The following is a 15,311-nucleotide window of genomic DNA, read 5'->3' as shown; positions in this document are numbered from 1 at the left end:
CGACGTCAGGCTGATGCAGAGAATTATGGGGGGGGGCTGAGCCGAGCGCTCTGGGCCCCTTCCTGCCCTTCCTGCGACCCCACAGCAGCTAGACTGAAGGGGGCACCCTTCTGGGAGAGGTCAACCCTGGCATCATGCCCGGCACTTGGGACCGACAATCTGGGCCCCTGCCTTTGTGGCACCCCAGGTCTTAACCTCTCTCACCGCAGTAAATGGGGTAAGGATAGGAGCCGGTGAGGCCACGCACGGGCAGAGCCCGGCACGGCCCCCGCAGGCAGAGGGCACCCCCTGCTCACTGTCGGGGCTGCACTGCTGTGACCACAGAAACCCCCGCATGTCCGCACAGACTTTATCCAGGTTCTGTAGCTCCGAGACTCACCCTGCAGGGCCGGGTGCAGAGTAAGACCGCAGGGCCCTGTCCACAGACCACGACAGATTTCAAGGCAGTGACCGCCGGGCACAAACCGGCCTCGGGCCCTTCTGAGCTGGGCCACATGCCTGAGCAGTGACCCACCAGGAAGGAGATGCTCGGGCACCCAGCACTTACAGGGCACACACATGCACACGTGTACACGCACACACCTGTCCCTGCCACGTGAGCCACGCATGCGGCGAGTGGCTCACCGCCTCATTGTGCTGCCGCAGGTCAGAGGGTGGGTCCCAGGTTCGGCCACCTGTTCATCAGCACGCCGACCCCCAGCCCCCCGCCTGGGTCAGGACCCCCAGCAGGTGGGAGCCCAGAGCGGGTCCCTGGGAGCTGCCCCTGCGTTTCTCCCCACCCCGCAAGCTTGTCCCGGGGGCTCCGTGTGTCCCGGGTGTCTGCATCAGTCCTCTGTTGACGTGGGAAAGGCCGAGGGGGACTTAAAGAGAGTCCTGGTGTGCACACGTGTGTGGGTGTGCGAGTGTGTGCATGGGCCCAGACAAGGCTTAGTTTGGCCGTGATCCATGCAGACATGAGCGTCCAAGCAGAGCCCTCCCGGGGCGCCACCATGGGCGTAGGAGGGGGACGGGCCCACCCACGGGAATCGCGGTCTGGTGGCTGCTGGTAGAGGATCTCCCCAAGCTCTCCAGCTTCCAGGGGGTCGTGACATTCTCTCCTCCCCCACGCTGCAGTATGCAGGGGAAGTCCCCGAGAACCGGGTGGAGACGGTGATCGCGAACCTCACGGTGATGGACCGAGACCAGCCCCACTCACCGAACTGGAACGCCGTCTACCGCATCATCAGCGGGGACCCCTCGGGGCACTTCACCGTCCGCACCGACCCCGTCACCAACCAGGGCATGGTCACCGTGGTGAAGGTGGGTGCTCACCCCGCTTCCTGCCAGGCATCCTTGGCACATACCCCGCCACGTACCCCAGGACAAAGTCCACAGAAACAGTACTCGGGTGAAGTGCACACCACCCCTACCATCCAAGGGCCAAGGACTGTACGAACCCTAGTGAGCCTTCCCGGGGACCTGGTCACGTGACCTCCACGGACTTGGCAACCTGACCCGCCCCCGCCCCCCACAGTTACGCTCCCACCCCTAACTGAAGGCCACCGTTCTTTAATCTGCTGATGGGTGGACTCCACTGAGACACTAGTGTTCCATATCCTTGCATTCCTGAGACAAAGCCAACGTGGCCGTGGACGAATATTCCTATAATCCGTGGCGGGACTTGTGCTGCTGACGCCTGAAGATTTTCCATATTTCTTGGAGCCATTTAGGCCTATACTTCCCCATACTGTCTCTGTCTTGGTTTTGGTACCAACATTATAGACTAGTCTTCAGAAGGGTGGTGGGAGTGGGGGGTTTGGCTACGCAGGGCAGCAGGAGGGGACCTGGGGTAGGTTCCTGATCACAGTGTTGGGTGTAATGACTACTGGTCAAAGTCCACAGGGAATCTTAGTGTATCAAAATTTTTTAAGTCTGTTTTTATTGATTTCAGAGAGAGAGGAAGGGAGAGAGATAGAAACATTGATGGGAGTCTGGCTCAGTGGCTGAGCATCGACCCTGCACCAAGAGGTCGCCAGTTTGATTCCCGGTCAGGGCACGTGCCCAGGTTTTGGGCCTGATCCCCAGTGCGGGGCGTGCCGGAGGCAGCCCATCAATGTTCTCTCATCGATGTTTCTCTCTCTCTCTCTCTCTAAAAATAAAGAAAGAAAAATCAGCCCTGGCTGGTTTAGCTCAGTGGTTAGAGCGTTGGCCTGCAGTCCAGAGAGACCCGGGTTCAGTTCCTGCTAAGGGCACGTATCTCGGTTGAAGTTTGTCCCCGGCCCTGGTTGGTTGTGCAGGTGGCAGCCACTCGATGTGTCCCTTTCATGTCGATGTTCCTCTCTCTCCCTCCCACTCTATCTGAACAAAAAAAAAGGAAAAATGTCCTCGAGTGAGGATTAAAAAAAAGAAAGAAAGAAAAAACATTTAAAAAGAAAAAGAAACATTGATGGGAGAGAGAACCACTGATCGGCTGCTTCCTGCACGCCCCCTACTGGGGATCAAGCCTGCAACCTGGGCCTGTGCCCTGCCTGACCAGGAATCAAACCGGTGACCTTTGGGGGCACAGGATGATAATCCACTGAGCCCCGCCGGCCAGAGTGGTGGATCACTGTGCTCCGGGCAGAATCCACGCTTTCCCCATTTTTCCCTCATTTTTGCTTTTAGTCTTTACAGGCTTTTCTCTGAACTTTCCACTTAAAGTCTGTGCGGCGAGGTGTTTTATCCTAGAAAGCGTTTTCAGATCGGTTTTGCACTCTTTGGCGGGGACACCACCCTTTCAGACCCTGCCTTTCCGAGGGGGTGGCCAGGAGGGGCAGGGTGTGGGCGGTGGAGGGGCAGTTAGAGGACCCAGCCTACGGGGGAAGTTGGCACCTTGGGGCATCTGCTTGGATCTCATGCTGGCTCTCGGCTCTCTGACCCTTGGCACGGGCCAGCCATACCTCAGTCTCCTCGTGTTGGACGAGGCTGTCGGGGAGCTGGGCCCAGGTTTATCGCCGACGTGAAACAGACCCCCGGCAGGAAAGATTCGGCCCAGTGCCTGGCATATGCAGGAAGAGCTCCGTCAGTAGTCACGTGAGCTGCGTCGTCATCGTCACCGTCGTCACGGACGAGCGGTTCTCCTGGCTCTTTCCCTAGTGCGCGGTGACGGTCACCGCACTTCCTCACGGGCCCCGGGTCCCTTCGAAGCATAGGCGCCGTGCCATGCAGGGTTGGTGCCCACAGAGGGATGGGGTGCAGAGGTATCCCCACGGCAGGGATGCATCAAGTTGGCAGTGCATTCGGAGGGCCTTCCCTTCTCAGGTCAACCAGCTTGTAGTTCTGGCCCCCGCGGCCCCAGACTGGGACCTCTGCCCCGGCTCTGACAGCTGCGCGTGCTTGGGCTGATGCGGTGCGTGGGGAGGGGGAGGGGCTCCTGGGCACAGGTGTCTGTGGTTGCCCGGCCCTCGGCCCTCAGTCCTGAGGTCCAGCTCGGCTGCCGTCAAAGGACGTCCACAGTCATCTCAGGCGGGTCTTCCTAGTCCTGGCCCGGCCCCACACGCGCCCCCCCCCACCCTGTCCTCCGGCGAACTGGGCCTGGGGGGCTCTGCCCGACTTGGGGCACGCAGCTCATCAGCTCTCAGACCCCCACGCAACGGGGCGTCTGTCACCGGCCCCTCCCTCCTCCAGCATGAAGGCACACCTCCTGCAAGAGGAGACCCTCTACCCCCCTGTCCCCACACTGGGGCCTCGGGGCTTAACCTCTGAGAAGCCAGGAATGTGCCCCTCTACTTGCCTTGCTGACCCGGCTCACCCCAGACGTGAGTGAGCTGTGGCCCAGGCACCGAGCGGCCGGGGGCGGGAACGCGGGGTCGGCCCCCTCTGCCCCCTCCTTCCCTCCAGCCCCCCGCAGTCCTTGGAGTCCTGGCTCCCAGAGCAGAGGGACAGGCCCTGCCGCTCTCTGTGCCCTGGTGTGCGGTGCTCCAGCCCTGCCCCGCCCCCTGCACTCTTGCCTTTGAGCAGAGGGGCTCCGCCACCTCGGGGGTGGGGGGGCGGCCCAGCCGGGACAACAGCAGGTCCCTCCGCACTCACTGAAACTGTTGGAACAAATTAGCTATTGATTCGTCCATTACGAATATGTTTTATGTCCCCATCCCGTGGACTTTTATCGGCTGTAATTGCCTTTCTGAAAGGTGTCCTCACTCCGGCTGGGGACACAATTTTCAATGCATGACACGCAGCATTTTTCCATGTCCTCCGGGGACACGGACCCATAAACGGAGAGACGGATCACTCCCTCCGCGGCTTGTTCACGGACGCAGACCCCGGGACTTTCTGTGACAGTAAATTTGAACACAGTCGCCCCATCGCCGGCCGAGCCTCAAGGCACCGGGGGAGGGGCCGGTGTGTTGGCAGCTGTGCGGTTCTGGGGGAGGGTGAACCTGGACCCAGCGGGGGGCACAGGGCGGTGCTGTGTGCTCAGAGGCATCTGGAGTCCAGGAACAGGGGGTGTACACCTTGGGGGTCGTGGTCTCTGGACAGAAGTCCCCAGCGGGGACAGGTGACAGGTGGTTGATTGTACTCTAGGCGCCTTGGCAGGCTGGCAGCCAGTTTGGGCCACTGAAGGTCCTGCGAGGTGGTGCCCATGGGTGCAGGGCCCCTCCCATAGTCACAGACCTGAGCCATGGGGGGGCCTCAGCCATGGGGGGCCTCAGCCATGGGGGGCCTCAGCCATGGGGCGGTGGTGAGCATCCCTTCTTTCAGCAGACAAGACCGCCCCTGGAGAGGATGAGAGCTCCCCAAGGTCACCGGGGCAGTGGGGGGCAGAGGGGAGACAGCGGGGCATCAGCATCAGAACCCCGACCTCCGCGGTGGCCTCCAGCGCCCCGCAGGGCAGCACGGGGCGTCCACGGCCCGTCTCATCCGCTTTGAGGCCCATGGGCACTCTCGCCTGCTTCGTGTTCAGATCTCTTCTCTCTGCACGAAACTCCTCAGTTAGTAGACTGCAGACTGGTCTAGTATTTATCAGTGGGGGTCCTGGCACCCCAAAAGGAGGTGACTGGGAAACACTACACACAAGGGCTTAAAATAACAGAAATGTGTTCTCTCATAGTTCTGGAGTCAAAGTCCACCCCCTCCGTCCAGCCCCACAGGGACCCCTCCGTGCAGCCCCAAGGGGACCCCCTCCAGCCAGCCCCAAGGGGACCCCTCCATTCAGCCCCAAGGGGACCCCTCCATCCAGCCCCAAGTGGACCCCCTCCATCCAGCACCAGGGGAACCCCTCCGTCCAGCCCCAAGGGGACCCCTCCATCCAGCCCCAAGGGGACCCCTCCATCCAGCCCCAAGGGGATCCCCTCCATCCAGCCCCACGGGGACCCCTCCATCCAGCCCCAAGGGGACCCCTCCATCCAGCCCCAAGGGGACCCCCTCCGTCCAGCCCCACAGGGACCCCCTCCGTCCAGCCCCAAGGGGACCCCTCCATTCAGCCCCAAGGGGACCCCTCCATCCAGCCCCAAGTGGACCCCCTCCATCCAGCACCAGGGGAACCCCTCCGTCCAGCCCCAAGGGGACCCCTCCATCCAGCCCCAAGGGGACCCCTCCATCCAGCCCCAAGGGGACCCCTCCATCCAGCCCCAAGGGGACCCCTCCAGCCAGCCCCAAGGGGACCCCTCTGTCCAGCCCCGTGGGCACCTCCATCCAGCCCCACGGGCACCCCTGTCCAGACCCACGGGCACCCTCCATCTAGCCCCAAAGGGGACCCCTTCCGTCCAGCTCCAAAGGGACCCCCTCCGTCCAGCCCCACGGGCACCCCTGTCCAGCCCCGCGGGCACCTCCGTCCAGCCCTGCGGGCACCCCTGTCCAGCCCCACGGGCACCCTCCGTCCAGCCCCGCGGGCACCCCTGTCCACCCCGCGGGCATCACTGCGGCTCACCCACTGCCTCTCTCTGCAGGCGGTGGACTATGAGCTGAACAGAGCGTTCATGCTGACCGTGATGGTGTCCAACCAGGCGCCCCTGGCCAGCGGGATCCAGATGTCCTTCCAGGCCACGGCAGGGGTGACCATCTCGGTCATGGACGTCAACGAAGCCCCCTACTTCCCCTCCAACCACAAGCTGATCCGCCTGGAGGAGGGCGTGCCCCCCGGCACCGTGCTCACCACGTTCTCAGCCGTGGACCCCGACCGCTTCATGCAGCAGGCCGTGCGGTGGGTCCGCGGACATGGCACCCCGCCACCTCGGGCCCTGGGAACGAGGCTCCTCACACTCGGGGCCCCCTGCTTTCCAGGGAGCGGAACCCGACCGCCCCAGGAAACCTGCCAACCACAGAGTCCCCAGGGCTCGGGGCCAGCCCCAGCTGCAGAGCCTCTCCAGGTGGGAGCCACGGGGCCGTGCCACAGCCACGGGCGTGGTCCCGACTGACACACAGTGTCCGAGTCGGGCTGGGCCCTGCTCCTGGCCTCGCTCCACTGACAGGCCCCTCACCTCTCTGTTCCTCAGTTTCCCCACCTGCACCCTGGGGTCCTTGTGTGGACATGCAGCCCGTCCACCTTGGTGACCACAGGTCACTGTCGTCACCATCCCACCACGGGAGGACCCTGCACGGGGCTGGAGGGAAAGCCTCCACACCCCCAAGAGCGGGCTGGCAGCCTGGAGGGGCTGGGACCCCAGGGCGGCCCCACACCTCACCTCCCGCGACCCCCTGCACAGGTACTCAAAGCTGTCGGACCCAGCGAGCTGGCTGCACCTGAACGCCACCAACGGGCAGATCACCACGGCGGCCATCCTGGACCGCGAGTCCGTCTGCATCAAAAACAACGTCTACGAGGCCACCTTCCTGGCGGCTGACAATGGTGCGCCCCGCTCCGGGTGACTGTGGATGCTCCCCCGGGAGGCTGAGGGGGCGCTGTGGGGACACGGCGCTACGTGCCCTGTGCAGAGCCGAGCCAGGGCCTCATCGTCCTTCAGGGCCCCGGGCACTCGCCCCTCCTGCGTTCATTCAGAGCATCATTCTGCCTGGCCTCCCGGTTTCTCGTGCCACCGCTTCCTCATGGGCACCGGGGGAAGCCAGGGCGCAGCAGCAGCCAGCCAAGTTCTGTCCCAGCCCTGTCCTGACAGCTGCCCCTCAGCTCCCCCTTGTAAACTGAGCCACAGAGGCAGGCATGTCTCAGCTGAGCAGCCCGTGCCAGGCCCCTGGGAACCAGGTCTAGCTCCAGATGGCGCTGTCACTGCTGCTGCGATTACTCCCGGAGTCCTGCGCTGTGCCAGGCACTACTCCTCAGCAAACAGGCCACAGCCCCCTCCCTTGCATGGCTGACAGTCGGAGGCTGGTGTGTCCCCTAACACCAGCTGCATAGTCATGACAGGAATTTCAACACGATTAGGTTTCTTTTCTCCCGCGTGAAAGAAGGCTGGAGCAGGCAGCCCACAGTCAGGCTGGAGAAACCTGTGTCCTCGGCGAGCTGCAGCATGGCCCATAATGGCTGCTGGTGCTCCAGCCATCACAGCCACATTCTGGCAAACAGGAGGATCAGGGAGGGCAAGGGCACACCCTGCCCCTCTAAGGACTTCCACTCACAACTATGTCTGGCTGCAAGGGATGCTGAGAAATGTCTTCTGGTTGGGCAGGGGTGATCCCAGATAAAATGGGGGGCCCCAGTTCTTTCTGTGAGGGAAGACAGGGGACATGGATATGGAGGGTTAAGTCAGCAGTCTGCCCCGGGGAGACATGTCGGCAAGACCACTTCAGGAGCAAGAGGTGCTGGGAGAAAACGGAACAGGATGGGAGAGGGTGACCAGGGCCTCCAGCTGTGTGAGCCCCTGGCTCTGAGGGGCTGGCTGTGGGGCTAGAACTGGGGGGCCAGAAGGAACAGCCAGGGGAAGATGAGTTGGGAAGGGGAGGGCCCGAGTGAGGAAACAGCAGGTGCCGAGGCCGGGAGGCAGGACGTGTCTGCTGGGTTCTGGGAGCCACTGTGCAGCTGAAGTTCATGAGGCTCCTTCCAGGGCCAGCGAGAGCCGGGCCCTGATAACCGCCCTGCCACCTCCTCCCCGCCCCCCTGACCCGCGGGCCCACAGAGGCCCCTGCAGCCAGCCATGGTGCGGTTCTCCAGACACCCTCTCCCCCGGCCGCTCCGGCGCCGAGGTGAGATTAGACGGTGACCTACAGGGAATCTGTGGCCGTGGCGGGGAACACGTGGAAGATCCTGAATGAGCGCCAGTCCCGTGAGTTGACAGAACCCGCCTGTGCCCACCTGTGCTGCCCCTGGTTGTGCACTGTCGTCCTCTGCGTGACACCGCAGTGCCCACCGGCAGGGGCCGAGCTGCGCCGCCGTAAACGCACCTGGATGTTTTCCGGAAGATTAAAGACACGTGCTCTAGGACGTGTCTCTTCCACGCTCCACCTGCCTCGGCCGGGAGACGCGGTTGTGGGTGTCGGGCCAGGAGCGGCCCTCGCGGGGCACAGCCTCTATCAGAATAGAGTTGTCTAGAGGGTAGACCGCCGTGTTTCTCTGGGCGCCCAGCGCGCGTCCACTGCGCCGTGGGCCTGGGCCAAGGCATGGGGCTCGGGGCCAGGACGGCCCTGAGGAGCTGGGGGCTCGGCCGAGCACCTGTCTGCACACTGAGGCCGGCAGAAGCAGACACGCTTCTGTGGAGAGCGTGGGGCAAAGGCTCTAAGCTCAAATCCATCTCCACAGCCTCCTTCCCCGCAGACACAGACCTCAGCTTCTCCGTTCAGGTTCACGAGTCCGAACACCGGCCTCTGGCCGCCGCAGGAACCCTGCTGGGTGGAGCAGGGCAACTCAAAGAGCCCATCCCCGACAGCTGTGCGGGGCGTGGAGCTGTACACGAGTGTGTGCACGTGCACTCCCCTGGCTGGGGCTGTGTGCTCTGGCGCCGTCGGTTCCTATGTCATGTGCAGTTGTGTGGGTGTCGGTGCAGGTTGGGGGTTCTGGTCGAGGCCATGCGGCCATCCTGGGTGGGGCTGTGGTCTGTCCCAAGGTCGCGGAGCCTCAGGAACGGCCCCGCATGGTCACCGTGCCTGTCCCGCAGGGATCCCCCCGGCCAGTGGCACCGGGACCCTCCAGATCTATCTCATCGACATCAACGACAACGCCCCCGAGCTGCTCCCCAAGGAGGCGCAGATCTGCGAGAAGCCCAGCCTGAACGCCATCAACATCACAGCGGCTGACGCTGACATCGACCCCAACATCGGCCCCTACGTCTTCGAGCTGCCCTTCGTCCCGGCTGCCGTGCGGAAGAACTGGACCATCACCCGCTTGAATGGTGAGCCCAGCTGCGTCTGGGGTGCCGTCCCTGGGGGCTATTGGCCTGGATGAGTAGGCAGCAGGATGGGAGCAGTCCCAACCCTGCGGGAGCCCCCACAAGGCTGGGGGTGCTCAGCCACACCGTCCCAGTCTCTCACTGTCTCGATGAGCCCAGCTGAACATCCTCACAGCCGACCCAAGTGACATACTTCCTGGGGGTACGTCCTACACCGGAGCTCCTATAACAGGGCACCCAAGATCTGAATTCTGTTAGCGTTGGGACGATGCATATAGAAACGTTGCCCCAGTTTCCAGTGTCACTGGCCACCTGGGAATGGGCCTGCTCCCCAAGCCTCACCAACCCTGGATGGCATTTGAAAAAGCATTTGCCCAGCTTCTGAGCCAAAACCATTTCTGTCTGTATGTCTTAACTACTGGCAGACGTTTTTTCCTATATTTTTTGGCCATTTTTTGTTTCTTTCGTGAATTATCTGTTCAGTGCCCTTGCCCTGTTTTTCTCTGAGGTGTTTTGTTTTATTTATAATTGATTTGGTCAAACTCTTCATAAGGAAATAAGTTCTTCATCCTACGTGTTGCAATGTGTTTTTCTTGACTTGCCAGTGTCTTTACCTTTGTGGTAAGATGTAGTGTGTGTATGTATATGAACATACCTGTGCATGTGTGTGTGTTTGTACATGAATATGCCTGTGTATGTGTTATTTGTACATGAATATGCCTGTGCATGTGTTATTTGTACATGAATATTCCTGTATGTGTGTACATGAATATGCCTGTGTATGTGTTATTTGTACATGAATATGCCTGTATATGTGTGTACATGAATATGCCTGTATATGTGTGTTCATGAATATGCCTATTATGTGTGTACATGAATATGCCTGTGTATGTTATTTGTACATGAATATTCCTGTATATGTGTGTTCATGAATATGCCTATGTATGTGTGTACATGAATATGCTGTGTATGTGTTATTTGTACATGAATATGCCTGTATATGTGTGTACATGAATATGCTGTGTATGTGTTATTTGTACATGAATATGCCTGTATATGTGTGCATGAATATGCCTGTGTATGTGTTATTTGTACATGAATATGCCTGTATATGTGTGTACATGAATATGCCTATGTATGTTATTTGTACATGAATATTCCTGTATATGTGTGTTCATGAATATGCCTGTGTATGTGTGTACATGAATATGCCTGTATATGTGTGTACATGAATATGCTGTGTATGTGTTATTTGTACATGAATATGCCTGTATATGTGTGCATGAATATGCCTGTGTATGTGTTATTTGTACATGAATATGCCTGTATATGTGTGTACATGAATATGCCTGTGTATGTGTTATTTGTACATGAATATTCCTGTGTATGTGTGTGCATGAATATGCCTGTATATGTGTGCACATGAATATGCCTGTGTATGTGTGTACATGAATATGCCTGGGTGTGTGTACATGAATATGCCTGGGTGTGTGTACATGAATATGCCTGTGTATGTGTGTGTGTACATGAATGTGCCTGTGTGTATGTGTGTGCACATATGTGTGTCACTGAGAGTCTCATGCTATCAGACTTGGTCTTTCCTTCAGAAGTCATGCTTAGGAAGGAGGGCCAGGTGGTTACTAACAAAGCCCGTGCTGTTGCTTTGTCCCAGGTGACTACGCCCAGCTCAGCCTGCGTGTCCTGTACCTGGAGGCCGGGGTGTACGATGTCCCCATCATCGTCACAGACTCTGGGAACCCGCCCCTATCCAATACGTCCATCATCAAAGTCAAGGTGTGCCCATGTGACGAGAATGGCGACTGCACCACTATTGGCGCGGTGGCGGCGGCCGGCCTGGGCACGGGTGCCATTGTGGCCATCCTCATCTGCATCGTCATCCTGCTGAGTGAGTACGGCCGGGTGCCACAGGCACCGTGGTGGGAGCACCCCATCCAGGGATGGCCAGGAGCAGGCAGAGCCCGGGTCTGCCCTGCAGCCCAGTGTCCCAGCCTCACCCAACCTCTAGGGACCTTTCCAAAACCCAGTTGTACACAGACACACACTCATGGACATACATGCACCCCAGCACACTCACATGGGCTGTTCATATGCGTAAATGTGCACATGCCTGCACGCACATGTACACATGCATATACACGCATGGACATGCACTGGCGTGTGTGCACGCGCACACATGCATATGCATTCTCACAGGTGCATGGCCCACCCATATGTGTCCTGATGCACACACACAAATAACATGCTCACACAGGCACACACAGGCACAGCCTGCTCACAGCAACCCCCCAACGCCCCCACAGCCATGGTCCTGCTGTTCATCGCGTGGATGAAACGGCGGGAGAAAGAGCGCCACACGAAGCAGCTGCTCATCGACCCCGAGGATGACGTGCGCGACAACATCCTCAAGTACGATGAGGAAGGCGGAGGCGAGGAGGACCAGGTGAGACCATAGCCACAGCCAGCCGCCCTCTTGGGTTTTGGCAAGAAGACAGTGCGTCCTTTATCTTGGCAGAAATGCAACCCACGTCCAGTGAGGGCAGCAGGGGTGGGCACAGGAACCCCCTTTCCCAGCCTGGTCCCCTGCCTGGGTTTCCATGCACCTGTACTGCTTCCTCCCTGCAGGGACCCTGCCTCGGCTCCGGGTCCCCTCACCCTGCTCCCTGCGCCCCAGGGGCTATGAAAGACAGACCCATGTGCCAGGGCTGTTGGGTGCCCAGGAGGCAGTGCCCCTGGGAGGGGGACTCCAGGAGCTGCCTGGTTGGACTGGGTCCACCGTGGCCATTGTGGGACTCGGGGCAAGTCTATACCCCACTAAAGCTTACTGCCCCCCAGAACAAGGGTGACAGCGCCCTAGCTCCCAGTTGTTCTGAGGAATGAATGAGGAATGTGTGAGAGCTTAGCGGTGTGGAGAGTGGGGCTCCTGGGGGCACAGAGCCGACCCTGCCTTCAGGACAGGGAGGATTTGGACAGAGGGGAGGTGGGCATTGCGGGAAGGCAGACCGGGGGGGGGGGGGATAGGACAGTGATTGTTCTGGTGCCCTGCCTGCTGCCTGCCTGAGCCCCCTCCCCTGACTGTTCTCCATTCTCCACCCGCTCAGGACTACGACCTCAGCCAGCTGCAGCAGCCAGAGACCATGGAGCATGTGCTGAGCAAGGCAGCCGGGGTGCGGCGGGTGGACGAGCGGCCCGTGGGCGCTGAGCCTCAGTACCCCGTCAGGCCTGTGGTTCCCCACCCGGGGGACATCGGAGACTTCATCAGCGAGGTGGGTGCTCAGGTAGTGGGGAGGCCCCAAGCAGGGCCGCTCCTCAATGTAAAACCCTATTAACACAGACAACCAACAGCAATGCCCTCTGTCCTGGGCTCCGGGTGCCAAGGGAGGCAGCAGGCCTTGGGCCAAGCCCCTCCCAGCATCGCCCTGTGAAAGGATCTGCCCCCCCCCCGACTTCCGACTGCATTTGTCAGAGGGGCTGGCAACACTCACTTCCCCACCGACATCGGAATTGGACTTGGGGAGAAGTTAATGAAACAGAAAAGAACCCAGGGAGGGTCTCAGCGCAGATGCAGAGATGTTCAGACCCCAACGCACACTGCGTCCCTGGCAAAAGTGACCTTACACCTGTCCAAAAGCTGATTCGGCTTCGACAGTGTTCACTGTCTACAATGTAAAAAAAGTTTAAAACCCCCAAAAGTACGCCCTCCCCAATCTGTATGAAAAAACCACTTCTGAATAAGTCTTCAAGGCAGCAGAATGGACACGAGAAACTACTCAGTTCTGAATGACCGGAAGAGCTGGGCAGTGAGGTGCAGCAGCCACCCCGTGGCCATGGTGGACATCCAGGCCACCTCACTGGGGACCTCCCAGATCCAGCATGGACCCCTCACCTCAGAGCTGTCCCGCCCACGGGGAGGGAGCAGGGTACCTCTCCCACAGTCCTGGGGTGGGGAGCTGCCCCCAGGACCACCATCTGCTGAGACCACTCTCAGGGACAGAGGGCAGCACCCGGGTGGGGCTCCAGCCACACCTTGGACATTGTGGAATTTCATTCGTGGGGATAGTTAACATAACTTCATAATTCTGACTTCTGGCCACCCCAGGTTCACACTCTATGTTGATCATGGAATCAAGACCCATCGGCCCCCAGGAGGGGCTGAACTCCATGCTGCCACGGCCTCGCCCAGCCACAGGCCCCGCCCAGCCACAGGCCCCGCCCAGCCATAGGCTCTGCCCAGCCACAGCCCCGCCCATCCCGGCCATAGGCCCTGCCCAGCCATAGGCTTTGCCCAGCCATCGGCCCTGCCCAGCCATAGGCCCCGCCCAATTATAGGTGCAGCCCCGCCCAGCCACAGGCCCCGCCCATCCTGGCCATAGGCCCTGCCCAACCATAGGCCCTGCCCAGCCATAGGCCCTGCCCAACCATAGGCTCTGCCCAACCATAGGCGCAGCCCCGCCCAGCCACAGGCCCCGCCCATCCCGGCCCTAGGCCCTGCCCAACCATAGGCGCAGCCCCGCCCAGCCACAGGCCCCGCCCATCCCAGCCATAGGCCCTGCCCAACCATAGGCCCTGCCCAGCCATAGGCCCTGCCCAACCATAGGCTCTGCCCAACCATAGGCGCAGCCCCGCCCAGCCACAGGCCCCGCCCATCCCGGCCCTAGGCCCTGCCCAACCATAGGCGCAGCCCCGCCCAGCCACAGGCCCCGCCCAGCCCAGCCATAGGCCCCGCCCAATTATAGGTGCAGCCCCGCCCAGCCACAGGCCCCGCCCATCCCGACCATAGGCCCTGCCCAACCATAGGCCCTGCCCAGCCCCCGCCCCGCCCAGCCTCCCTGCCTCCAGCTGGCGTGGCGTTTCCCCTCCAGCCGCTCCGCAAACACCCTTCCCCACGGGGTTCCCTGGGGCGCCCCTCCGATAACCTAACTGCAGGAGCCTTTTCTGAGCACCTGCTGTCTGCAGGGCCCCACAGCTCTGCCCCCCGGCCCCTCCTTCCTGTGGCTCAGACCCCCAGGTGGAGGCCCACACCCTCCCCCTAACCCAGTGTCCTGCCCCCCAGGGACTCCGAGCGGCCGACAACGACCCCACAGCGCCCCCCTACGACTCCCTGCTGGTCTTCGACTACGAGGGCAGCGGCTCCACCGCGGGCTCCGTCAGCTCCCTGAACTCGTCCAGCTCCGGGGACCAGGACTACGACTACCTGAACGACTGGGGGCCCCGGTTCAAGAAGCTGGCGGACATGTACGGAGGCGGCGAGGACTGACCGACCCTCCTCCCGGACCAAAGCGGGACCAGCGCTCGGACGGACAGACGGACAGACGGACGCCAGAGGCGCAGGACGCGGGGAGGCCGCCGGTCCTCCCGACTCCTGCAGACACGTCATTAGCGGTGTGCTAGGGGGTCCCCCGCCCCAGCCCCCCAACATTGAGCTGTCTGGCATGCACACTTCGCGCCCCGCCGCCCATCACGGTAGCTGACTTACCAAGGCCAGCGAGAGGCACTCTGTCTTAACTTGAATTTCTTAGAACAGAAGCACTGTTTCAAAAAAACGAAAGTGCCTTTTGGTACATGTATCAGTTTTCCTCAAACTCAGGAGTGACTAAAACAGACAGACCAAGTCCCCCGAGCCCCGGTCCCCAGCGCCCCCGTCCCAGCTCATCCCTGCTCTGAAGGCACCTGCTGAGAAATCGGGGAAAATGTGTTTTTTACCTTTTTTTTTTTTTTTAATTTTTGGCCTTTTATGAGGAAAAAAAGTAGGTGACTCACTTGACAAAATTTACAAAGAAAAAATAGCTTGGGGTCCAAATTGCAACAGCCCTTCTGGGTCCTTCGGATTTGCCACATGCAGGCAGGGTCTCCTGGACCCTTTGGGGGTTCCCGAGGCCAGCGGGAGGCAGGGAGACCCAGCCTCGGCTCCAGCAGCTGAGTGTGCTCCTGGTCCGCCAATCCCGTCACCAAACTGCAGTGTGGGTCTGGCTTTCACTGAGTTTGTGGCCACCCCCTCAGATGCTAAATCACTGGGACGGGTGGGGTTCCCAGGAGCCATCTCTGTCCTTGGCTGTCCCC

At 60.6% G+C, this 15,311-nt stretch overlaps 1 protein-coding gene across 2 annotated transcripts in view; it reads left to right on the top strand.

The window, feature by feature from the left end:
- The window catches only part of CDH4 (cadherin 4), a 281,734-nt gene extending 266,948 nt beyond the window's left edge, over positions 1-14,786 (top strand). Inside the window, exons 9-16 of one of the 2 annotated variants that reach the window (XM_036245369.1) lie at positions 1,114-1,299; positions 5,907-6,160; positions 6,663-6,805; positions 9,003-9,236; positions 10,906-11,139; positions 11,555-11,694; positions 12,353-12,517; positions 14,305-14,786. In XM_036245369.1, the coding sequence (XP_036101262.1) occupies positions 1,114-1,299; positions 5,907-6,160; positions 6,663-6,805; positions 9,003-9,236; positions 10,906-11,139; positions 11,555-11,694; positions 12,353-12,517; positions 14,305-14,508 (1,560 nt within the window). In that variant the 3' untranslated portion in view covers positions 14,509-14,786. The remainder of the gene's footprint in view (positions 1-1,113; positions 1,300-5,906; positions 6,161-6,662; positions 6,806-9,002; positions 9,237-10,905; positions 11,140-11,554; positions 11,695-12,352; positions 12,518-14,304) is intronic. The other variant, XM_036245370.1, reaches the window with a different exon arrangement.
- The last annotated feature ends 525 nt before the right edge of the window (positions 14,787-15,311 follow it).

This window comes from Molossus molossus, unplaced genomic scaffold (assembly GCF_014108415.1).
Source record: "Molossus molossus isolate mMolMol1 unplaced genomic scaffold, mMolMol1.p scaffold_m16_p_6, whole genome shotgun sequence".
NCBI lineage: Eukaryota > Metazoa > Chordata > Mammalia > Chiroptera > Molossidae > Molossus > Molossus molossus.
This window is presented reverse-complemented; position numbering and strand designations above follow the sequence as displayed.